The sequence below is a fragment of the Phaenicophaeus curvirostris genome, chromosome 8, assembly GCF_032191515.1.
Source record: "Phaenicophaeus curvirostris isolate KB17595 chromosome 8, BPBGC_Pcur_1.0, whole genome shotgun sequence".
Classification (NCBI taxonomy): domain Eukaryota; kingdom Metazoa; phylum Chordata; class Aves; order Cuculiformes; family Cuculidae; genus Phaenicophaeus; species Phaenicophaeus curvirostris.
In genome coordinates, this window is record NC_091399.1 from 633,330 (window position 1) to 658,707 (window position 25,378).

The window sequence follows — 25,378 nt, forward strand, 5'->3', positions numbered from 1 at the left end:
CAAGATGCCATTGGCCTTCTTGGCCACCTGGGTCACTGCTGGCTCATGTTCAGTCACTGTCAACCAACACCCCCAGGTCCTTCTCCTCCAGGCAGCTTTCTAGACAGACTTCTCCCAGTCTGTAGCACTGCACAGGGTTGTTGTGCCCCAAGTGCAGGACCCGGCATTTGGCCTTGTTAAACCTCATCCCATTGGACTCTGCCCAGCGGTCCAGCCTGTTCAGATCCCTTTGCAGAGCCTCCCGACCCTCCAGCAGATCGACACTTCCACCCAGCTTAGTGTCGTCTGCAAACTTGCTAAGGGTGCACTCCATGCCTTCATCCAGGTCCTTGATAAAGACATTGAACAGGGCTGGACCCAGCACTGAGCCCTGGGGAACCCCACTTGTCACTGGCCTCCAGATGGAGTAAACTCCATTTCCCACCACTCTCTGGGCCCGGCCAGCCAACCAGTTTTCCACCCAGGAGAGTGTGCGCCTGTCCAGGCCAGAGGCTGACAGTTTCTCAAGCAGAATGCTGTGAGAAACTGTACCAAAGGCTTTACTAAAGTCCAAGAAGACCACATCCACAGCCTTTCCCTCATCCAAGAGTCTAGTCACTTTGTCATAGAAGGCGATCAGGTTAGTTTGGCAAGACCTGCCTTTCGTGAACCCATGTTGACTGGGCCTGATCACCTGGCTCTCTTGCAAGTGCTTCATGATAGCACCCAAGATCACCTGCTCCATGACTTTCCCTGGCACTGAGGTCAGACTGACAGGCCTGTAGTTCCCTGGGTCCTCCCTGCGACCCTTCTTGTAGATGGGCACAACATCAGCCAGCCTCCAGTCCAATGGGACTTCCCCAGTCTTCCAGGACTGTTGGAAGATGATGGAAAGGGGTTTGGCCAGCACATCCGCCAGCTCCTTCAACACCCTTGGGTGAATCCCATCCGGCCCCATAGACTTGTGGCTGTCTAGTTGGGCTAGCAAGGCTCTGACCACCTCCTCTTGGATCATGGGAGCCTCACTTTGCTCCTCTAGCTCCTGGGTTTGTACACAGACAAAATAACTTTCTTTACAATTAAAGACTGAGGCGAAGAAGGCATTAAGTACCTCAGCCTTTTCCTCATCCCCTGTCACTGTTGTTCCTTCTGCATCCAATAGGGACTGTATGGTCTCCCTAGTCCTCCTTGTATTATTTATATATTTATAGAAAGACTTTTTGTTATCTTTCACAGACTTTGCCAACCTGATTTCTAGTTGAGCCTTAGCCCTTCTGATTTTTTCTCTACACAATCTCCCTTCCCTCCTGTAGTCCACCCAAGAGGCCTCTCCCCTCTTCCAGAGCCCATAAACGTTTCTCTTCTTGATATCACTCAAGATCTTTTGGTTCAACCAAGCTGTTTTTTTCCCCCTGCCGGCTTTTTTTTCTGGAACATGGGGATGGCTTTCTCCTGAGCTGCTAGGATTTGCTTTTTGAAGAGAATGAAAACAATGGAACTGTAAGGAGTAATTTCAAAGATTAATGAGATTAGAAAGATTACTGCTCTTCCCGTCATGGGTAGCCCACGCACCAGGATGAAGACATCTCATAATTCCACGTACCTGCAGGTCCTCCTCCTGTAGAAACAGAAGCTGGGCTTCAGTGATCAAAACTGTGGTGAAAGGAGAAAAACAGACATTAAACAGCCCCTGAGTCCAATCTGTTACTACAACCTGTAAGTGATGGGTCAGCTTTGTTCTGTGTTGTATTTGTTTCCTTCCTTTTTACAAGACAGAGCATTTCCTTTTTGACTGAGGGTTTATTTAAGGCTTCTAACTGAAAAACAAGATACCAAGTTGAAAACTCAGAATCTCTTTGACTAAGGCTTCCCGTGAACCCTTCATATCAAACAACCTCTGTTATATGGTAATTTGTCTATGAGTGTCTATGAAAGCATTCTAGCAATAAATACATTCAACATAAAATTGAGTGCAAGCTTAATGCCTCTTAGCAACGCAAATAACATTGAGATTTTTAGTTAACCCCAGGATAAGGACTCAAAACAGTCTCCTAATCATTGATGTGACAAAAATAGTGTTTCCATGGTGACAGCATCTTCACAAGCCCCATCCTCGTCCAGAGGCTCAGAAGGAAGAGATTCAAAATTGTTGTTCTTGGCCTCACACACTAGCAGCCAAGTTTTCCTCCTGCATCTTACCAGCACTGAGCACGATCCGGCACTGCAGACCCAGTGGCAAAACGTGGTTTATTCCAGCCAGCAACTAAGCACTACACAGCTGCTCACTCACCCCGACACCCAGCAGGATGGAGGGGAAGAGAACTGGAAGGGTAAAAGTAAGGAGACTTGTGGGTTGAGGTAAGAACAGTTTAGCAGTTGAAATGAAATAAAATAACAATAATAAAAAAAATCATAATGAAAAGGAAAATAACAAAGAGAAATAAAACTCAAAAGAGACAGGTGATGCAAATGAAAACAATCCCATCCCAACTCCTTGTGCTCTCCCAGCCTGCTTGCTGGTGGGGTGGGGTGAGAAGAGGCCTTGGCTCCATGTGAGCACAGAGTGACTGAAATGGTCACTCAGCAGTGACTAAAACATCCCTGTGTTATCAAAACTGTTTCCAGCACAAATCCAAAGCCCCATACTAACCACTGCAAAGAAAATTATGCTAGCCAAGCCCAGCACATAAGAGAAGGATGGTCATCACAGGCAGCCTCCAGCCACTACATTTCTTCCTTTTTACTCACTGCTGCCCAGCTGGCACCTGCCTACCAGGACCCTAGATGGGATGAGCCAGATCAGCTGCTCAGAGATTTGGTCTTAATACTTATACTGGTACAGGAAGATAAAACTCAGAGAGCACTCTGCTATTACACTTGGTGCTGCAGAGCTCAGAGGTGTTCAAGAGTCAGCGTGGCCCTGACTAACCCAACTTAGATCCGCTTTAAACAGGGTTTGGAATAAATAGGACTAAAGATACGGAAGAAATTTTTCTACTGTGAGGGCAGTGAGACACTGGCACAGGTTGCCCAGAGAGGTGGTGGATGCCTCATTCCTGGAAACATTCAAGGTAAGGCTGGATAAGGCTCTGAACAACCTGACCTTGTTGATATCCCGGCTTACAGCAAGAGTTGGACGAGATTAGCTTTAAAAGGTCCCTTCCAATACAAAGCATTCTATGATAAATGATCTCTGAAGGTTTCTTCCCCCCAAAATTATGATCCTATGATTATCAGTCTTACCTCCCTCACCCCTTGAAGAATTAATTTTGCCACTTCTATCTGTCTGCTGCCCACATGCAGTTAAATTTGGAGTCCCCAGTTGCATCACGACTCAATGCTGAGATTAGCCGTTAACATTTTATCCGTGTAACCTCCCACTGGTTGACTTCTTGGAATCGCCCAGGGTCACTGCACACCAGCCAGTGCTAGACCAGGCACCTTATCTGGTTTGACATTAACACCAACAACAGCGTATAATCCACCAATGTATTATAAAACCGTCCTTCCTTGCAACTAATACAACTAAAGAGGAATTATAGGCATTAACTAGCAAAAAAAGGTACTGCGAAGCACAAGCAGCAGCCCATCTCATCCTGTCTTTCTCTGCAGGAAAGGGAGGCAATGCATTTACCTACCTGGATTGCCAGCCAACCAGGTGGCACTGTAGATGGCAGCCACAAATAATAGCTCTGAAAGACTTAGGCAAAAGAGAAAAGAGCTTTGGAACTGTGCATGCAAAACGCTAAGTACATATTCAAACCCAAATAGCCAACTGTGGCAGTGCACCAAATCGGCTGCAAGTTCAGCGAACAATGGCCTGGAAATTGCATCTCTGTTGAACATGGTTTTAAATAAACATAGTCCATTTTAAGTGGGTTTTAAATGAAAGTCTAAACAGTTTGTATGGGCTTTATTTCAGCCTAATACAAGTTAAACAACCCCCGTGACTGTGCACACAGTCTTTCATGCTACTGAAATTTGAGTACCAGCCCCTAAGCCCCTTGCCCACCTCTCCACTGCATTTGAGCAGGGAAAGGGAGTGGAGCCCAGTAAAACCATTCCCCCAAGTCCCCAGCACCAAAGTCTTGCTAGCGGCATGTATGGGTTGTGCTAGGCCACAAAAATGTTTTCTCATCTTGAGTCAGCATACAGCATGACAATTCCTGCTTACAGCATCAGTTTTCAGAACAAAACTATGTGAGGAGCAGGCAATTCTGCCACACTGTTGTACACAAATTATTAATCACAGGCAAAACTGTGAACTCACTGTGGACAAGCTGCTCCTCACTAAGAATGGAAGTTTTTGCAATATGAAAAAATATAAAATTCTTCCAGTAAAAATTTTCACTCAAGAAAAAAAATGATTGCTCAACTAAAGGTTTAGATTAAAATTAGATTTGTATCTATCATTCATTTGGAATGTTTTAATTGTCCCATAGCAAGTCCATTTGTCTATTTACTCACATTTTTGTTAAGTTCCGTCAAAACCTAAGAAGGGAACATTAAATAACATGGATCAAGAACTCTGAGTAATGAGGGCAGTCCTTTAGAAGCTAAATCCTAAGAAATGCGAGCTTGCCTCATAAGTTGCTTAACTCGAACACAAATGAATAAAGCATTTACACAACACTTGATAGGTTGAGAATAACTAGGAGCAAGTTGAGGCAGGCACTGGATTATTAGAAGTACTTGACTACAGAAGTTACAGAGGACAAACATCTGTTACCTCCTATACAAGCGTAAAGTTATCTACAGGACACACAAGTGTCACGAGCATTAGCTAAAACTGGGCTGCTTGTGATTTCTCACTTACAAAGCCTTCCACCTCCGAAGGAAAAGAGCAATCTGACACATGGCAAAATCAGTATTGTGCCAGATATGCCCTGGTTATCAGAAAGTAAATTTCTGCCAGACACCATTCCTATAAAGCCAACACCAGACTAATTTGGGATATAGTTAATTGCATACATATACACATATATGCACAGTTGAGTACCAGATGCAAAATGGAAAGGTGGTTTTGCCTCATTTTTCCAGGGAGAAGAGCCTGAAAGATGTACAGTGCAGTCTCATGGTTCCAGACCATAGCAGTTATAAACAAAGACACCAAATATAAGTCACAGTCCCCAGCTGAGACCCTCTTTCCTAACACCGAAGCGCCTAACACTGTACAAACACATACAAGACTCTAATGCAGCCTCCCCTTGAGATGCCAAAAAACTTCCAAACCACGTAAAGAGAGGAGTAGTTGAGGTTTGTTTTAATTTTAATGACTGGTTTTGTGACAATTACTTTAAGAGTCTGCATGTGCAGGCACAACAGAAACACAGAATTGTTTGGGTTGGAAAAGACTTTTATGATCATCAAGTCCAACCATAAACCTAACCCTGCCAAGTCCACCAATAAACCATGTCTCCAAGTGCCACACCCACACGTCTTTTAAATTCCTCCAGTGATGGTGATTTGTGTTAAAAATATACTTAAGATTTATAATAGAAATGTTTATGTCAGTGTTACAGATGAGATGAATAGAAGTATTTTACAGAGTCAGATAATTATTTTTTGATGCTGGATTTCTGGCTCCCTTGGAAACAACAGGACCAACATTTAAGTTAACCTCAGAGTATTGGTTTTCTTTTAAAGACAAATAATTTCAGAATACAAAGGAAGGCACTTATTAATAACATACAGGGATTTAAAAACCTACACAAGCTATAAATGGCATGACTTCCTGAAGAGACATTCAAAAAGTTACAATAATACGCTTGCTGTTAGTTTCCCATATGAAAACCATATATAATTTTTTTGTTACTAATAGCTTCATGCTTATTTTCACATTTATTTTACTGAACACAATATATTTTAATAATTTGTAAACAGATAAATATTTACTTCTCTCTTAGCAGTTATTCAAAAAAGTTATCCGCACAAAAAACCCAAGTAATTTTGGCACATTTCAACATAGTGTCTATGTAAACATTTCTTCCTCCTACACACACAGCCACCATCAAGTTTCTGCAGCAAGTGCCCTTTGGTAAACCATTCACACATACAGCCAGCAACTAAAAAAGCAGCTGAAGTGTGATGAAATTAATATCTTAGGCTACGAAACCTTGGTTTTCTTAGGCTGAGCATTGGTTGTTTGATGGTAGGTTTGTTCTCAAATAGCATTGCTTCATTTTCTGTAGTTGGAAATCTCTTCTGGTAGATTAGAGGGTATTCCTTCTGAAACTGGAAAACACAATAGCAAAATTAGACAAACCTCATCCTGCTGTATATGCTTGTTTCCCCACCTGTGGTGACAGCCTGCAGTTGTTGCCCTGGCTGAGGAACAACGATGCTGCTGACTGCTTGAACAGCAGGACCAGCTCTCCACCCCCAAGCAAGGCATGGATGGCAGTTGCCTGCGGGAAGTCGTGTTGCCCAGCCAGCACTAGGAGCTATTCAGTTTATGCTTGGAAAACTGTCTTTCACTAACCACAACAATGACTGTTTTACCTAAATGGAAATTAAGATTCAGCTGATTTTGAAGGGATTTTGTCAGGAAAGCTTACTATTTGGCCAAGGGAGCTGTCTTACAACTCCTGCAGATACACAAATAAAAATATCTAGCTTTGTGTTTTTGATGTTCTGCCTGTTCCCTATGTAAGACCTCAGGAAGGAATAACAGTAAATACATCAATGTATCATCCAAAGCTTTCTGCTGAAGGATTCAGCCTACAGAAAATTACACTACTTGTAATCTTTGGTGCTGATACAAGCTGGGACTGACCTTCCAGAAAGTGCCATGTATTTGGCTTTCTTCAATTCACAGTATCAATACTGAAGAACTGCTCCAAAAGGTTTTGATTTATCACATCAACAGCTATCCCAGCACAAATGGCAAGACTATAACACTGCAGCTCCGTGAATTTCAAAAATAACCTTTGCTAACATATAGTCCTTACGGTACAAGCCACTCCTAGACTTTGATGGGAACTCAAAAGTTCTCAGTACATACTTCAAGTTTTACCACTAGAGGATTTCAGTTTACTTCCCCCCTCCTTGCTTCACCTGCCTAAAGTACCGCTGTGTATCACTTCTTTCTTACTCCAAGTTTTCATCAACAGCAAGTAACCGCTCTTCTTTACATGCTGGAAGTTTTAAAGAACTTGCACAAAAGTCCAGCCCTCACTTTTACAGGACCAGAAAGTTTCCACACCACACACAAAGGGCGGTGCTGCAGAAGCTGGGGGAGGGGCTCCAAAGAGAAAGAAATGTGCTTGCACTGAAAAGCTGCTTTTTCAAATTTGAGTCACAAGACTTGCTTAGGAGATTCTAGGACAAGTACAATACTATTCAATCGGTCACAAATACTTGCCAAAGGTTTTCTGGAAAAAAGCCTCCAGTATTAAATCCTGCCAGAACTGCTGTATTTTAGCTAGTATTGGGCAACATGTTAGGTAGGCCATAGAAATGCCAGATAATCCCAAGCAATATACATGTTACAAAACACAAAACTAAAGTTGTGAACAGATAGAGCTGATGTCTTAAAGCAAAAAATGATTGCTTTCATCACTTATGGATTTTAAGCCCACCCACAGCATTTTAGCAATAAACTTGAATTTGCACAAGAAACTAGGCTGTAATTCTGTTGCATGTTATGCAACAGAGAGCAGCATCATTGAATAATTTTATACTGGTTTTAAATTGTTGTTTGAACACCACTACTGCCAAACAGTATCAAATGTTGTATTAGACATCGTCTTTAAAAATCCCAATCAAATCATGCAATTGAGACACATTAAACAGCCTCCTCTTTAAAAAAAGCATTTCTCTCTGCAATCTGCTCTTGCTCTGCACCAGTCTACTGACCAAGATCCTTCCTGAACAAAGGTGCTTTCACAAGCAGATGAAACATCCAAGTTTCTTACCTGTTTTAACTTTTTCTTTTTGTCTTTCACAGACAAGTTTTTATCTTTGATAATGTTCTCCAAGAGCTCTGCCACTGCAGCTTGAGAGGTAGAAACCTTCTGCTCTTCAAATTCTTGAGGAGTAATTTGTTTGCAGTAGGAATATGTTGGCAATATGGCACAGATTTCTTCCTTTTGATATTTGCACTAAAACAGAAGTTGAAGGGGTCTTCACATCCTCAAATGATTATGCATGATTTCAGTAAGCAGCTACCAAACACTCATCATACTAACTTACAGTGGCATCCCAAATTGCAATACATACAACGTAGCTAGTATCTGTGATTACACCAAAAGTTTGTATCAAAATACACTGGTTTTACTTGCAGGTCTCCCATTCCACCTTCAAGAGTATCAGATACTCTAAAATTAGCAAATGAAATTAAGCTATCAACAACACCAACCTGAGCCATCTTCATGTATTCTATGTGATCTTGCACTGCAACTTGCAGGTGAGTTGGTACTTTAAATATTTCTTGCTGATGGTCCATTAGAAATGAAACTAATCGTGTAGAAAGCAGCTCATCAAGATCTACTTCTTCCACACAGCACAGTACACATCGAGAAAAAGTCTGTATCATCTAGAAGTGTTTAACAGATCATTAGTATGTGCAGTGGAGAGATTCGCCTTCTTTCCAGCCTACATGGTGGCACAATGAGTTCTCCAATACAGACTTTCATTGCAACCTCTCTTGCCTGCACCACTGGTCAAGAGAGGAGGAAAACAGATTATAACTTTACCTTCATCTGAAATAAGGTTAACTTCTTACAAGGTTAGACTTGTGCTTTTTTAAAACTAACAATTCTTTCAACTAAGAAATCCTTATTTTAAATAGGTAATACTAAGAAAAACTCTTCCCCTGTAGAAAAGTGTACATCTTCCATTAGCCAACTTGAAACAAGTGAGATGATAAAAAACCTGCAGAGCCAACCTAGACAAGCCCTTATACACACTGAGATCCAGTTTTAAATAGCTTTAAACCACATTTTTACAGCTTTCATATTTCCAGCTTTAGTAGGCTCATTTTAAATTAGCATGTGCAGGTACTCTGCTTTTCTATTTAATCTGTCTGACAAAAATCTTTAAGTCATTCCAAAGAAAGTTTAAATTCAGACCGGGAAGATAGTCTTAAAAGTCACTAGGCAGAAAACTTACTTCTGTAGAACTGTTTTTGCCATAACTTCACATACACAAACGTTTAGCCTGGGAAAGATTTTCTATAGATACTTCACCAACACAGTTCAAATTAAATGGTAGCTGAATGCATCCCTTTAAGAAATTATTTCCCTTCTCCTCTTAAAGTAATGAAAAGCAACAGCAGTATTTTAAGTATATGAAGATGGAGATAAGAAAATGCTTGCTTCAAGTCAGATTTTTGTAAGTATTCTGGAGACTAAAAATCTGCCATTAATTGCTATATAATTGCAATGAGACAAAAACCTGAAGTACAGAATACTGCTCATATTCTTGGCATTCCTTCAGCCATGTTCTTTAAACAACAGATACACTGCACTAATGATTCTCTTACCAAAGAACGTGTTCCCATTGCATCATGCAGTCGTGGCATATCAACGTTTTCACTGATGCGAGAGATCATACGCATTAAGAGTTGAATCTTTCTACGATTTGGTGGTGGAAGCAACAAGCAACATATCTGTAGTGCTTCAATAGCAATTCTTTCTAAATGAGGCTGAAGGAGATCTACAAGTTAATAGTGAAGACAGCTATCATTAAGATTTGAACCATCTTTCAGGACATTTTTATCTCGGTACAAGAAACTTCATGTTTTTCAATGATAAGCTATGTTTCATAGACTTCAGCTGTAACATAGTAGATAATGTTAAGTGGCCTTCCTTTGTGGGGTCATCTTTAACTTGCTTCATTATTATAACTGTATTATGGTTTTAATGGCACCAGCAGTTTAAGAAGTAACACTGATGTTATTCCTGGAAGTATTTCCAAGAAAATATGCTTCAAAAACCAGAAAAAGACATCTCCTACAGCAGGCAGGTCTGTGCAGACTCCCTGCCTCACTCTTAGACAAGTGTCTAGGATCAGAATTATCACTTACCTGAGCAGAAAGTCAAGTTTAAGGCACCAAAGATACTCCACGCTACTCTTTACAAGGTATGAAAGGCTGCCTTTCCACAGTGCAACACAGCAGCTTTTAAAACCCACAGATCACATTAACATGCATCTCAAAAAACCGAGCAACAGTGCCAAAGATTAAGGAAGCAGAGATTAGTCAGACAACACAATAAGCCAATACAACATGCTTTAGAAAGCCACCTTACTTGGCGTGCCAGTCAGCATAGAAGAAGAGTGTGTGAAAGTGTATTCTGAGAGTTCTGTGGTACTTTTGCAGAATCTCTTACTGATGGTGATATCAGAAACCTCAGTCCTGATGTCCACTGAAGAATTCACACCAGAGGTATTTGGCGTTCCTTTCCCACAAAGTTGAGATCTTGGCTTTACTGTAATTTCAGCAACAGGCATATTAATGCTCACACAACTTTTGGAGTTCCTTTTGCCGAGTAGACTCTGAGACCTGCACATTTGCTTTGACTCATATTTTTCATTAAACAGCTCTTGATCCTGAAGAGCTAAGGTGGATGCTTTCTTGATGCTATGGGTTTGATTTTGATGTGTGTTATCAAAACCGAGCTCTGATTTAGAACTAGCTTCATGTTCGTATAGTAGTGATTGTTTTTGCCTGTGGGAATCAGACTCTCCTTTATTACATACGCTTGAAGTAGTATCTCCAATTCTTTCCGAAGAGTAACACCTTGTCCTAAATTTTCTGGGTGGATCTTGTTCATTCCTGAAACCTGAAAGATTTTGACAACTTCCTCCTACTAGATTGTCAGCACTACCTTGTTTACATGTCTGTTTATATTGCAGCAATTTCTTTGCACGTTGTTGTTGAATAGTTAGCTCTTCTGAGGAGGACCTCCTGGAAGCTTCATAGTCTTTTTTTTTTTTGTCAGGCTCTTTGCGAAGTAGGCTTAGAAGAAGACACTCAGTTGACTTGAAAGAGTTCAAGTGAAGAATTTTTGAAGGTTGTGGGTCACATTTCTCATCTTGGACAGAATGTTTTCCACTGCATATATCTGGAATTGTGATGTAGCCACACATGACTATCAGAAAATGAAATATCAGTTAAGATGCAAGTGGTATGAAATTGAACAAGTTCAGAATGAGTTACTAACTGAACAGAGAAGACAACAAATACAAGACTAATTTATAGCTGATGCTGTTAGTAAAACCTAAGAAAAAAAATCAGCTCAGTCCAAAAGGTAATTGCAACCAACATGCAAGAATAAGGAAAGGTATCACAATGCAATAGTGAGGAACACATAGGAACAGGCACATATTTTTAAATTACAGTTATGGCATATTTAGAATGTTAGCTCAGGCAGCAATGTATATAGGATATGATGAGACAGAACTGCATTTCAGTTAATTCTGTAATACAGAGCAATAGCGTTTATGATCTTCCTCAGATTCAAGCTGCCATACAGATTAGGGGGTCAAGGTTTGCCTTCAATTACATATTTGTTACCCAGCTGATATAAACTTACTAGCTTGCACAGATTTCTGAATTCATACATACCTAAAATATTAACAAAAAGTTCATAGTATTCAAAAGTAAGTAATGGTTCAGGAAGACTGAGAAAGTAATCAGCAACTGTTCTGAATACATCCCGTTCAAACCCATTGTAAGTTGGTTGGCTCATGTCATTATTTCTAGGCCCTAAAAAGAGGTGAAGAAAGAAAATTCACAGAAGTATTTATTCTCATAATTCTGTTATTCAAAAAAAAAATAAAAATCAACAGTTTTTTTTGTAGGAATTACTTTCACAAGAAAAGAATCATATCAGCAACATACAAATATTTCAGTTCAGCAGTATACCACTTGTAAGCAAAAATGGTATAAAATATTCTACGTAGCCACTGAGGAATTGTGTTTAGTTTCAACAAGCTGTTACACACCAAGAAAATAAATAAAAAACCTCATTTATGCCTATTATAGGCTCCTCAGCAAAATAATTACAAACTTCTAGCATTTTCCTTCATTTCCAAAATACACTAATCCCAGTTCTCCCACAGGAAGCTCTAGCTTCCAAATCAAGAGGCTCATGCAATGACCAACTCTGAAGAATGTGCTGAGAGCCAGTCAAGGTATCTGTATTGCTTCATGTGCAGGTCAAACAGAGAGAGGCTTTTTTCCCTTGTGGGGAACCCCTCTTTCCAGCTCCTCTATTCAAATGGTTCACCAAGAGAAAGCTTTGTTCACTGCTACTCCTGTGGTGAACCACAGCTTACACACAACTAATTTTCTTCAGAGGTGAACAGAAACAATCCAATAATTCAAGAGATCTGGTTAATAAACCTTGACCATGCTGCTACAGAGAAGAAAGAGCGTAAGGGGCCTGGTACAAATAAAAGATCTACACAATGTCAAATTTTAACTGTAACGTTATCACACTTCATTGAACTCCTACCAAATGAAACAAGCTACCTTAAAAAGCCAATTCTAAGTAATTAGAAGGAGATGCCCACTTTAATTGCACACAGCATCAAGGAAAATGTAACTTCGGATATTCTCAAGCTTTACAATCATACTCACATTACCACATACTACACTAAAAATATAGTGGAGCAGAATTCCCCCTGCCAGCCTTAAGTATTTTCAGCTTTCATGGTGCAAAGTAGCAACCGCCTTCATGGTTTGGTTACAAGTATAGCTAGCAGATGCAGAGATAAAATCTCCACTTGAACCAAGTCACCCAAATGAGAAATTGTGAATTCACAAAACCAGAAAGCTTGCTTGCAGCTTTCATCTCATGAATACATAGACCTACTTGTTCTAAATTCAGGACTGATGTGGGAATTAAGGTATTGAAACACTCAAAGACCAGCGCACAGCTATGTTTTCCACTTTGATTTAAATCCACTCACCAACCTCTTCCCTGTCCTGCTTTTCCCAATAGTGCTCTTCATGTAAAAGGCTCTATGAATTTAGGAATGTAGTTGAAGAAAAAAAAAAGGGTAATTTTCACAAGAGCATGTGCAGCACATTCTACCTCTGAATCTACACTAGCCCTGCAAGAACCCCAACAGTTCAGCTAAGCAGCCAGAGATGAATGCAGATGTATAAGCCCACACTACAGTTTGCGTAGCTCAGAGAGGAGAGAAGGATGGAGACTACCAGTAACAGAGGCAAGAGTTTAACAGCAGGGCAAACACACATAAAAAGAGCTCATTGCCTGAGATTTCATTTGAGAGGCACTCACCTAATGCTAGCATACCCTGCCAGCCATTGAAAGAGGTGGTTTTATTAAAAATATAGTCTAATTGGCAGTCTAGTTGTCCTCTGCTTCTCCAGAATCTTTTCAAAGTCTGCTTCATAAAGAAGCAAAGTATAAAGATTGAGATTGCGTAAATGTTTGTAACAATTTCCAAACACATTGGACAAAGGAAACCTCAAAGACAGATTCTGTCAAGTTTCATAAGGATAGATGGCACTGTAAAGTAGAAACACTATCGGTCATGCCACACAGGTCTGCTATAGCACATGCTGAAGAACAAAACCACTCCTTTATTAACAAGGGAATCCACATCAGAATAAGCCATTAGCAACTGAACTTCATTAGGTGTGCTGTTAAAGCTTTTTTTTTTTTGCCTAGTGTGTGAAAACCTGTGTTAATCGTTACTACTCCACAGTAAATACTTCCCCAGTAGTTGTAAGGCAGTTGCTCAAGTATACATAACACTGATGCCATAGGTAATGGATTTTTCTTTTCTTAAGTTTAAGATGTAACATCATGCCTTTCTGAATTTTACAAACTCAGAAGCACTAGGTTTTCTGTAAGCCATAATCAATTTCAGTATCACTGCCTGATATTTCACAAATTAATACCAAAACAAGGGATGAGTGCAGGCTAACTCTCAGTCCACAGACAATGACAGTTTAGTCACAAAACACACTTAACAGCTAAAATGCCTGCCTTTAAAAATCCATCTCAACTACTATGCAGTGACTGGCAAGACATTGAAGGCCTTCATCTTCCACAGCTGAACTGTAACTATAAAAGGTTTCTTACTGGGTTTTAAGCATAAGCTTTTTCTAAAGACAGTTTGAAGAAGAAGTAGGAAAGCAGATAAGGACACACCAGAGGAGCTACACTCCAAGTCCAGGATCCAGGAACCAATGAGTAGAACTGTTCCTTCTGTTCTCATGACCAATTGAGTAGACTACAAATCTAAATATACGAGCATGCTTTTATCTCAAACTTTTGCCAAGGTTTGTTTGATTTCTTATAGGACAGATGGTTTTCTGTTAATTTGCTTCCCCAGTTTAATGCAAAATGTAGGAACAGTTTCAGTCTTGCTCAAACCCAGTAACTGGAAAAGGAAAGTCCCTTGACTTCTGAAAAACTGCATTAGAAGAAACCATACAAATTTTGCCCAGCACTCAAGTTTTCTCCTTACCTGACTCTTTGTTAGTAGGAATTATTTTTGTAAAAAAGTCTCTAACTTTTTCATGGCCTCAGAGAGCACGCTTCTGCTGAAAGCTTACAGAGTTTACCTAACTCTCCTGTACATTTCATGGATTAAGGAATACTGAAGCCCCTCTTCTTCCACTAACTTAATGTGTCCATGTTGCCAAAAATTCACACACAGGCTCAGATGGTATAGCCTAAAAGCAGGGTAACTAGCATGGCCACTAAAGGACTGATATCTTGATTACCTAAAATATAACATCTTTAACAAATGTCAACTCATTTAGGTTATGTTTATGTACAAAAATTTGATATGTAGTGATTTCACTGCTTCTCAACATATCAAGGCACTTAGATTATTTGAATTTCCAAAATGAAACATCACAATTTATCTTAACATGCAGATATATTTAAACTTTCAACACAAAATAGGTTTCTGGAACTTAAAAGCTATTCAGTGACTTACAGTACGCAAGGCATTTCATAGCTGACAATACCCAGTGAGGGAGGTCATCTAAAATAAACAAACAAGGACACTATGTATAAATAACTCCAAAGACTTACCTAATACAAATAACAGCACATGTGATAAATTGGAAAACAGTTTTATTTTTGATCTTTTATAATATTCCTACACATGTAATTAAAAAGTGTCTGCAGTACAGCTACAACACCTTCTAACAAATATGATGAATCATACTCTAGTTTGGGAAAAAAGTGTAAAAGCCAGTCCATGAAACATATTACTGTTGTTTGTTGCAATTACAAGAATATTTAAGCATTAAAAATCTTTAAACTATAAAAAAAACACCTTACCTGATTTGTTCTGCAGAATAACAACACCGTGTTTGCTCGTGTTAGTCATATTGTACATGACATACTCGGGAACTATCTGTGTTGGTTGCAAAACTTCTTCCAAAGATGGGAGGCCTAAAATAGTTTGCAAACTGCAGGAGGAAAAGAGCAGATGTTGTTCTAAAGGTTTGCTAGCAATGAATGAAAACAAGTTCTTTGTATTCAAGCACTGGTTACTTCAAATGCTAATTTGCTGTTTAATATATTCCCACTTCCAGAAGGGCCATTTGAGGACACACTTTTTCCCTGTGACAAATACCAAAAACTAGTAAGAAAGAGCATCTATGGTACCTGAAATATACTTCAATGCCAGCAGCAATGAATTTCTTCAATGCAACAATCCAATGTCAATAAACACATTGGAAAGCATATGTAAACTGAAGGAAGAGATGATTTGTTATAAGTTACTAACCTATTATGTATTTGAATATTATGTATAGTTTTTGTGATTTTAGAAAATATGGGATTAGCTTGAATAATAACCTTTAGCTGGCCCATGCCTGGATACTTACGCTTACATAAGGAATTTTAACAAGGCTGCCATTAGAAAGAATGTGACTGTATCCAATTAAGCCAGATAACAAGGACTAGTGCAATGATAAGAGAAAGAACCACCGGCTAGGACCAGATGCAGCCTTGAAGAGGTACCCAAGGAGCCTAAGAGCATGCGCAAGAAGGAGAGCTGAAGAGTTCACCGTAAAGAAGACTGCGAGCCTTCCTCCAGAAGCCCCCAGCCCAAGACCCCCAGAGGGCAGGGATGTGCAGCAAGGGGAGGGAACTTACGTAAATAAATTCCGGGAACTGACTATAATTAGACACACCTGTTCCAGGAGAAGTGATGAATATGTATGCTTTGACTGTACAGAATGTATAGAATCTTTGTGAAATGTGCTAGAAGCTGCACGTACACTAGGTGGAGCTATCCCCTGCATGCCCAGCGTTGCATTAAAGGATACCCTACTTAATAATCAACTTGGCATCGATTATTGATTCTGGCTTTTCACAGCATCAAAACAATACTTAAAAAAATATTCAACTTAAAACATTATTTAAACAATTTCAAAACCACAGACAAGCCAAAAGCTTTATCAGGCCGTTACACACCAAAAGCACATGTACAAGACAGTACCTTTTACAGTGCATTACTTACTGTATTAGAATGATATTTCTCCAAGTTTCTTGCACGTATTCCTGGCTTATTTCCTTCCTGTGCAGTGTGTCTTCCTTGCTTTCCTTTGTTGTATCTGGACGTTTTTTCCCTAAGTTTTCCTGAAAATGAGTGGTTTATACTATAAGATAAACAAGCCTCTTGAGATAATTGTTCTCAAAAGTATAGGGAACTCCACAGAACATTAAATTCCAAAACATGATCTAGGGAGTAAACGTCACATCCCAGTGTTGAGAATGCTAGCATAACCAACTAAAAACCAAAAAAGCATGCTATGGAAAAAAAAAGACCTAAACAACTTAGAACCCAGCAATTTAAAAGACAGAAACACATCAAACCCAACTGCATTAGCAGAAGTATTCTTTAGGAGCACTACTTTTAGGATCACAATCTGAATTCAGAAAGTACATACACACAAATCTCAAAAGATGAAAGGGCCAAACATTCACATTCAATCCTTCGTAAAAAAAAACACAACAAAAAAAAACCAAGAAACCCCCCAAAACAGGCCTGTTAAATAATTTGTGCCTTTTGCTTGTCCTAAATGAAAAGTATTGTTTCAACAAGAACATATTGACCATAATTTCCAGAATTCCACCTTCCAACCCTCCCAACACTTGAAAATACTGTAGCAGGGATAATTCTGCACTGAAGGAGACAAAAAACCCCAAACAAACCCAAAGAAAAACAAAAGCCTTTCCACAGTGATGACAAAAGGCGCTCAATTGCTTACCTGCATATATACAATTAAAGCTTTCTGTAATCCCTGATTATATTGATGCAAAACTTGCCCTATACTGCAATGGATGAGGGGCCAGATAAACTTACTTTCTGCTTAGATAACATGGCTGCACCAATATCACTTTACCCGCTCCTTTTCCCCTTGCCAACAAACCTATTGCCAGTATAAAGTTTAGAAAACAGATTCTTTTAGGTTTAAGAGCATATGTAGTTATTTCTGCCAAATGCATAATCTCTTTCCTTTGCTGACAGCATTTGAAAAATGCCATGTTACATTTTTGTTTGATACTTACGGGCTATCTAATAAAATTTCTTGTTACATTTCACCACTGAAAAGAAACCAATTCATTTTTTCAGCTAGAAGGGAAGACGACATAACAGCATAGCGTCACTAAAAGGTGATTCCTTCCAGGTTTTTTTGTTTTGGTTTGGTTTTTTTTAATATAGTCATGTAGGAAACAAGTTATTACCAGAGACTGTAGCAACTCATGTTTTTTAACAGTTCCAGATAAATGTGGCAGTTTAAGAAGTCTTTCTTTGTCTCTAGACAAGTTTTCCAAGTTCTCTTTTGGTGGACGTGGGCTTGGTAGAGATTTAACTGGAGATGTCGAAGGAAATCTGTCATGAACAGGAGAGATGTTAAGTACTCTTAAAATAGATTAAAAACACAACAAGTCACTTCACAAAAACCGTACCCTATCACAGCAATTCCATAAGATTCTGAAAAGATTCAGGAAAGTAAGAAGTAAATGCTGACATTTTCTCTTTAGAGTGCTATTCAACATCAACATACTACAAACTAGATTTGGGCTACTTTTCTGATTCCAAAGTCAAGTTGAAGATACTCAGATATTTACACAGCTCAGTGATGGCCATTAATCCATTTAATTTAAGAACTTGGGAATTACTGTTTCCCACATGGACTTTCTGTAAAATGTGCAAGAACAGCAAACAGGACTGGTAGCACAGCATGGTGCTACTACATTAAATTCTCTTTAGTTCCCCTCCAAAGCACGTGAGCATAGCCCACATGCCAGTGAAAAACTTGGCCAAAAAAAAAGCATGGGAAGAGCCAAGGAGATGGCTCCTTGGCCATAAATACAGGATGTACAGCAAGTCAGAGTAAAGTGAAACTGTGAGTGAAATGGTGCTAATAATTAATTTTTGCTACAACTGCTCAAACCCAGAGCAAGATATTTGAGAACCTGAGCACTAAGATTTCTAAATAAATTCTCAAGGAGCATTGTTAACTGGTCTCCATTTCACTACCTGTATAGTGCACCATTGTCTTCTAAGTTTTCAGATCCCCATCTCCCTTTTATGTCTTCAATTACATGATTCTTGAGGAACTTTCTTAATAACTGAACAGTCTGCTGCCTGGTAACTTCAGGACCAAAGTTACTGTTATTCCTTAATACTTCATGGAGCCAGTCTACAGCTTCTGATGCTGTAAAACAGCTTCCGTGTTTTTTGAAATGTTGCCTGTGTTTCCTTAACGGCATGCCTGCTCGGAAATACTTCGTAATTTCATTCCACTGCACAGAAAACAAAACAGCAAAGAATGTAAGATGAACACCCAAAGTTGATCAATGTAACTAACAATTAAAACAATATTATATTAATAAACATACATAAAAAAATCACAGCATTAATATTAACAAATACTGATAGTTACACTAAATTATCATAAAATTGTTTAGGTTGGAAAAGGCCTTTTAAGATTGAGTTCAACCATAAATCTCACACCGCAGACTCCACTACTCAATCATGTCCCTAAGTGTCACATCCACATGCTTTTTAAATACCTCCAGAGACGGTGACTCAACCACCAGGGTCCAGGGTTTGACAACCCTTTCTGTGAAGAATTTTTTCCTAATATCCAGTCTAAACCTCCCTTAGCACAACTTGAGGCCATTTCCTCTTGTCCTATCACTTATTACTTCAGAGAAGTTTGAAAGTTAGAATATCCCTCTGATTGCATGCTTTGTTCCATTGTCCTTCTAAACATTGTTCACTCTTTGGAGATGATAACGTCTTGTCTGAAGTATAATCTGTGCTGGACAGATGTCTCTTCTGTGATCCCCTCTGTTTGCAGTTTTCCCCCATCTCAAATGCAAGGTCAGGCAGAGCTGGAGGCAGCTCCAAATTAGCTAAAGTTTTGACTGTTGTGGATTTCATAATAACAATAAAGTTAGTCCCTGGAAAGTTATAGAACATGCATAAAATTTCCGGGAAAATTTATACACATGCACATAAACGGGAAATCCGTTCTGTCCCCAGCTCTGGTCTGCTGGCACAGGATTGATGGAGAAGTCTGGCAAGAAAGCTGCCTGGAGGAGAAGAACCTGGGGGTGTTGGTTGACAGAGACTGAACATGAGCCAGCAGTGTGCCCAGGTGGCATCTTGGCTTGCATCAGAAACAGCATGACCAGCAGGTCCAGGGAGGTTATTCTGCCTCTGTACTCGGCACTGGTGAGGAGTGTCTAAGAGAGCTAGGGTTGTTTAGCCTGGAGAAGAGGAGGCTGAGGGGAGACCTTATTGCTCTCTACAACTACCTGAAAGGAGGTTGTAGAGAGGAGGGTGCTGGCCTCTTCTCCCAAGTGACAGGGGATAAGACAAGGGGCAATGGCCTCAAGCTCTGCCAAGAGAGGTTCAGGCTTGACATTAGAAAAAAAATTCTTCACAGAAAGGGTCATTGGGCACTGGCAAAGGCTGCCCAGGGAGGTGGTTGATTCACCTTCCCTGGAGGTGTTTAAAAGACAGGTGGATGAGGTGCTGAGGGGCATGGCTTAGTGATTGATAGGAATGGTTGGACTCAATGATCCAGTGGGTCTTTTCCACCCTAGTGATTCTGAGATCGTTGCCCTGCTTTGCCCAGCGCTGATAAAGGATGCTTGCTTTCTAAAACTCCAAAATGAGCCTTAGAGAGTTGATTTGTGGTGCTTTCAGTACCACTTTCAGAGGGACATAGAATCATAGAATGGTTTGAGTTGGAGGAGACCTTAAAGATCATCCAGTTCCAACCCCCCTGCCATGGGCAGGGACACCTCCCACCAGCCCAGGCTGCCCAAGGTCCCATCCAGCCTGGCCTTGAACACCCCCAGGGATGGGGCAGCCACAGCCTCCCTGGGCAACCTGTGCCAGGGCCTCCCCACCCTCATGGTGAAGAAATTCTTCCTTATGTCTAGTCTAAATCTCCTCCCACACTCAACTTAAAGCCATTAAGTGCCTAACGTTCAAAAACCGCAGTCACCTGGACGAGCTTAACTCTACTTCAGCTTAAATGAAAACACTCCCCTTTTTGGAACAGCGGCTCCCATTCACATCACCCGCTTCCCTCCTCCCTCTTTATTTCTTTCTGTCTTCCTTGCTTCCCTCCTCCCTCTTTATTTCTTTCTGTCTTCCTTCCCTCCCTCCTGTCCCCCCTTCCTCCTTATACCCCCGTCCCCCTTCCTATCTCCCTCTTTCCCCGCTCACCAGCCGGGTGGCGCGATAGGGCGCGTGCCCGCGCGGCCTCCCCTCCATGGCGCCGCCGCCGTTTGAATGCGCGGCGCGGGCGCGGGTTGGGCGGGCGGGGGGCGGGGCCGCGCCTCGGGATTCGCCGGATTCCCCCCCCGCCCCTTCCCCCCAGCTCGGGTTGGCGGGTGCGGGCAGCCTGGGCCGCGGGAGGTGGCCCTGCCCTTGGCGGGGGGGCTGGAACCGGATGGGCTTTAAGGTCCCTTCCAACTCAAACCGTTCTATGATTCTATGTCCCGCTGAAAGCGGTACTGAAAATGCCACAAATCACTCTCTAAGGCTCATTTTGGAGTTTTAGAAAGCAAGAGGCGGCGATCTCCATCACTCCTGAGCAGCCAGACCGGAGTTGGGGACGGGGTGGATTTCCCAATTAAGTGCATGTGTATAATTTTTCCCAGGAATCTTATGCATATTCTGTTCCTTTCCAAGGACTAATTTTAATGTTATTATGAACTTCACAACAGTCAAAACTCTTGCTAATTTGGATTCTAGATCATAGAATGGAATCATAGAATGGTTTGGGTTGGAAGGGACCTTAAAGATCAAAGAATCACAGAACAGTTTGGGTTGGAAGGGACCTTAAAGCCCATCCAGTTCCTAGCCCCCTGCCATGGGCAGGGACACCTCCGACTGGCTCATGTCACACAAAGCTCCATCCAACTCGGCCTTGAACACCTCCAGGGATGGAGCGTCCACAGCTTCCTTGGGCAACCTGTGCCAGCGCCTCACCATCCCCACTGTAAAAACTGTCTTCCTAATATCTAATCTGAATCTCCCCTCTTTCAGCTTAAAACCATTACCCCTCATCCTATCCCTGCAATCCCCAATAAAGAGCCCCTTCCCAGCTTTCCTGGCGACCCTTTAAGTACTGGAAGGTCTCTATAAGTTCTCCCTGGAGCCTCCTCTTCTCCAGGCTGAACAACCCCAACTCTCTCACAGCCTGTCCTCATACGGGAGGTGCTCCAGCCCTTTGGCCATCCCATCATCACCGGTGGCAGCGGTGTCACAGCTCCAGAGCTGCCCAGGCGGTGGCTGCAGCCCCCAGCTAAGGGCAGAGTTACTGCCACCCCAGAAGCAGCGTGGTGGAAAGCACCGACAAGCACACGCAGCAGACACAGGTCAGTCCTGAAGGAGGTGTAACAGCTTGCACCTCCTCAGACACTCACCTGGGTTATTTGCGAAGACCAGGGGAAAAGGCCAACTTGTATTACCCAATTTAACTGTTTTCAGAGCCTTTTCACAGACAACACTTCAACAGGCAGGTGTGGCAAACACATTCCTTAGGTTTTGGGGGACTGGCAGGTAGCTGACACAGAGCTGCCTGAGCACACACACTAACCCCTTTCAGAAGAGAACGGCTTCTGTCAACTGCCCTGTCTGATCCTGTGGATTTCCTGCAGATACAAGTCTACTAGAGACGCTTCCCCCCCTGCCCCCAAAAGCCTGAGCGACCTAACAAACATTGCAACAGTATAGGTTTTGTAGTTCCCTTTGGTCTTTTTTTTTTGTTGGTTTTTTTTTTTTAGTGTTCTCTTTCTCAAGGCCTGTAGAACAACTATACTTGTAATCTGGGAGCTATAAATACCCCATGAGTGTTTTATCTCATCATGATACACCCATTCATTACTCAGAAATCTTAGGCTCATTGTTTAAACTTCTTTTATAGTCAGTAAAGAGACACAAATACTTCAGAGGCTTTTATAAGAAGGGATAAAAACATCACTGCTCTGAGAAAACACATCTGCACAACAAGTGGATTTAAGTGATATGACCCAAAGCTGCAACCCAAGAAAAAGAACAGAAATAGAATGTCAAAGCACTAAAACACACAAGAACTCAGATAAGCACCCTCCAGCACACCCAGGAGTAGAGTAGCAGTGAGGAAACTGACTTCTCAATAGCATACCTCGCTAAGGGAGAGATAACTGTTCAGCTCTTAGGAGCTTTAGAAACTAGTCGCAGGAGCCAGTCAAAGCTGTCTCTGAATAACTTCTATCACATCTGTGAACTATAGCACCTGCTGGTAAGCCAGCAGTTGCGGATTTACTGAGTCAGCGTGGCAAACAATTCACAATTCAGTGAACCCGAGTTATTTCACCTGCATTTTTGTATCTGGTTAGAAGAAGAAAGATGTAGGTTCTTTCCCTAGATTCATAAACTGTAGAGAAGCTCTTAATCTTTTATATATTACAACTCACCTCCTTTTTAATTTTTTAACAAAACTGCTTGATAAATGGTTGCCAAGGTAGAAAGTGGTATTGATTTTTCCAGTGACCAAGGCTCTAAACTTGTTCAAGAGTATAAATCAATTTACTGATTATCTTAGGGAAATCTCCATGAGTAAAACCTGCAGAAAGTGATGACTACAACTGTTTCACTATGGATTGCTTCCCATACTCCCTCTCTCATTTAAAAAAATACAGTGCTGGATATATTTTCATTCAACTTAGTGCCTATATCTGATGTAATACATTTGGTAAAACTTCATATCTTAGCTGAAGTAGAGAGAATTTAGGGACGTGTCTGGCAAATTCAGTAAAGGTGATAATTGAAATAGTCTGGGAAACATTACAGTCCATCTTTTTCATACTTGTGTAAGCAGTATAATACTCTTGTGGCCTAAGGTGTTTTAATTAATTTCCTAGGAGACAAAAACTAGAGTTCTTTCTACTTTTACAATTCAATTTCAAGTGTACTCTCACTTGAGGGTTTACCTGCTTAAAGAAAAATGACTAAACAGAGGCACGTGTTCTGTTTTTTTTATCACTACACAGTTGTGAATAGATGTCATCAACTGGAAATATAACCAGTCTTTTAAAATTATTAGAGAGTACCAGGGTTGCTAAAAATATTCCTAGAGCCCATTTTGTGGCTTCACAATGAGATTTCCTTATCTTTCAGTGTTTTTCTTTTCCTTCATTTTCATTAGAGAATATCAATGCAGTTTAGCTATAGGAGTGCATCAGAATAACTCTTCACATACAAAATTCTGCAAAACACAGGAAAGAAAGCAATGGGAAAAGTAAGGCATTATTTTCTGTTTTCCTTTTATAACTGTTTGATGATGATGTCTGCTACTAGAAACAGTAGAAGGTAAAATAAATAGAGATTAATAGAGTTCGTTTAAATCTGTCCCTCCAGATTGGTTTTCACTGTGTGTTACTAAACAGAAGACAGAAGTGGTGTGAGCTGGGTATGCTGTAGGTCTTTATTTTGCTGGCTTTAGACATAGGAGTAAAGCTAATTGTAAGTACTTAATATTGATCTACTGACATTTAGCACAGCTGAATTAAGGTTTTGCCCTTAGATTCAACTAGAAAGTGATTTTAAAACATAAGGGAATAGCTTGTGGAGGCTGCTAGTGATAACATAAGCTTTCTGTATTTGTCTGTAAGGAATAGGTATACACATGCATTTTACAAATACATATTCCACTTGGTTTGTGAGGGTGTTGCTGTAAATGGGGTTATTCCTCTTGGAAGTGCTGCAGTGGCAAGAGACCTGGAGCCTCAGGAGGACTTGGCATGCTAACCCTGCATGGATGGCATTGTGAGCTTCCAGTGAAAGAAAATTCAGTAGCCTGTGTCTAAGGTAACATAGATACCAAGCCCACAACCCAAACCAGACACAACAGTTGAACTTGTGGGACTGTTCTTTGGCCCCTGTGTTTATGACTTTACCACAGCCAAGTTTGGAGTTTGATCTCTGCTAAGGTAAAGCATATACAATTATAATAGCAGTCATGACAGTGCGGCTGCTGGGACAATCAGGAGCAGTGATGATGAACTGATGGCTATGAATTTGTTGATGTAAGCACAGTCAGTAGGAGAGCTAAGAGCAGGGCCCATCACAATGTTTCTAAAGTGCTGTGAAGATTTCAGGACAATGCTTTCCTAATGTGCTGCTGCTATTCTCTAATGCACATCTGTTTAAATTTTGATTCTAGGAGCATAGCTTCTATACTTACAGTAGGAGAAACAAATTGCCTGGTATTTAGTGAAATGAAACAAGAAGCATAAAAACATGTAACAGTTGAAAGATGTGAATCCTTAATGCAAAGTTCTCATTGTGTCATTGAGATAACAAGATAAGAACTCCACCGTTTACATTTCCAGATGAAACATTTAAGCAATTTTTTTTCCCAAAGAACATTATACATCATTCTTTGAGGATATTAAACTGAGAGCTGGATTTTGTTTTTTAAAATGTGTGGTACAGGTTTTATCAGAACAACATTTTGTACACGAAGAATCTCATCTAGGCAGGATGTGCCTGGGGGAAAAATAAGCACATTGAAGACAAAAGGCAGCAATTACCATAATTTCATTACAATAAATTCTCTTCTTAGAAAAATGATTCTGTGGAATTTATCAGCTTTCAAATAACAGTATTTCAGCTGTTTTGCTTCTTTCTGGAGTTGGAATGACTGTACATATATAGTGATAGTGCAGACTACTTTTTGGAAGGATTGGCTTGGGAAAAGTAGAGAAGAATGTGAAGATTATCACGAAAATGTGCATGTGAGAATTTGAGAGAAAAAAGAATCTCGGTTTGGAATTGTATCTTTTTCTACTCTTGCTGAACTTTACCCCCAAGCCAGTAGCTTTTACAAAAAGCCGTGTAAAGGGGACTTCTTAAGCAGTAGTGTAGAAAAAAC

At 40.6% G+C, this 25,378-nt stretch overlaps 1 protein-coding gene across 2 annotated transcripts; it reads right to left on the reverse strand.

The window, feature by feature from the left end:
• Positions 1–5,583: 5,583 nt before the first annotated feature.
• Positions 5,584–20,734, reverse strand: LOC138723179 (DEP domain-containing protein 1A-like). 2 transcript variants are annotated; one of them, XM_069862091.1, is made up of 12 exons: positions 20,683–20,734; positions 18,475–18,740; positions 17,676–17,823; positions 16,447–16,565; positions 15,258–15,388; positions 14,908–14,955; positions 11,549–11,689; positions 10,230–11,072; positions 9,464–9,636; positions 8,339–8,515; positions 7,896–8,081; positions 5,584–6,213 (listed from the first exon to the last, which is right to left on the reverse strand). In XM_069862091.1, the coding sequence occupies exons 1-12, from the start codon at positions 20,728–20,730 to the stop codon at positions 6,073–6,075; spliced, it is 2,421 nt and encodes an 806-aa protein (XP_069718192.1). In that variant the 5' UTR covers positions 20,731–20,734; the 3' UTR covers positions 5,584–6,072. The 2 variants fall into 2 exon arrangements, with proteins under 2 accessions (XP_069718192.1, XP_069718191.1); XM_069862090.1 differs by lacking the exon at positions 10,230–11,072 and having other exon boundaries at positions 5,585–6,213.
• Positions 20,735–25,378: the final 4,644 nt, after the last annotated feature.

Coding starts and splice junctions, on each gene's coding strand:
- LOC138723179 (XM_069862091.1), bottom strand. CDS start 20,730: ATGGAGGGGAGGCCGCGCGGGCACGCGCCCTATCGCGCCACCCGGCTG. Junction 11,690..14,907: donor TATGAAATGCCTTGCGTACT/GTAAGTCACTGA, acceptor ACCTCTTTTTAG/GGCCTAGAAATAATGACATG. Junction 11,073..11,548: donor ACTTTTTGTTAATATTTTAG/GTATGTATGAAT, acceptor ATTTTCTGATAG/TCATGTGTGGCTACATCACA.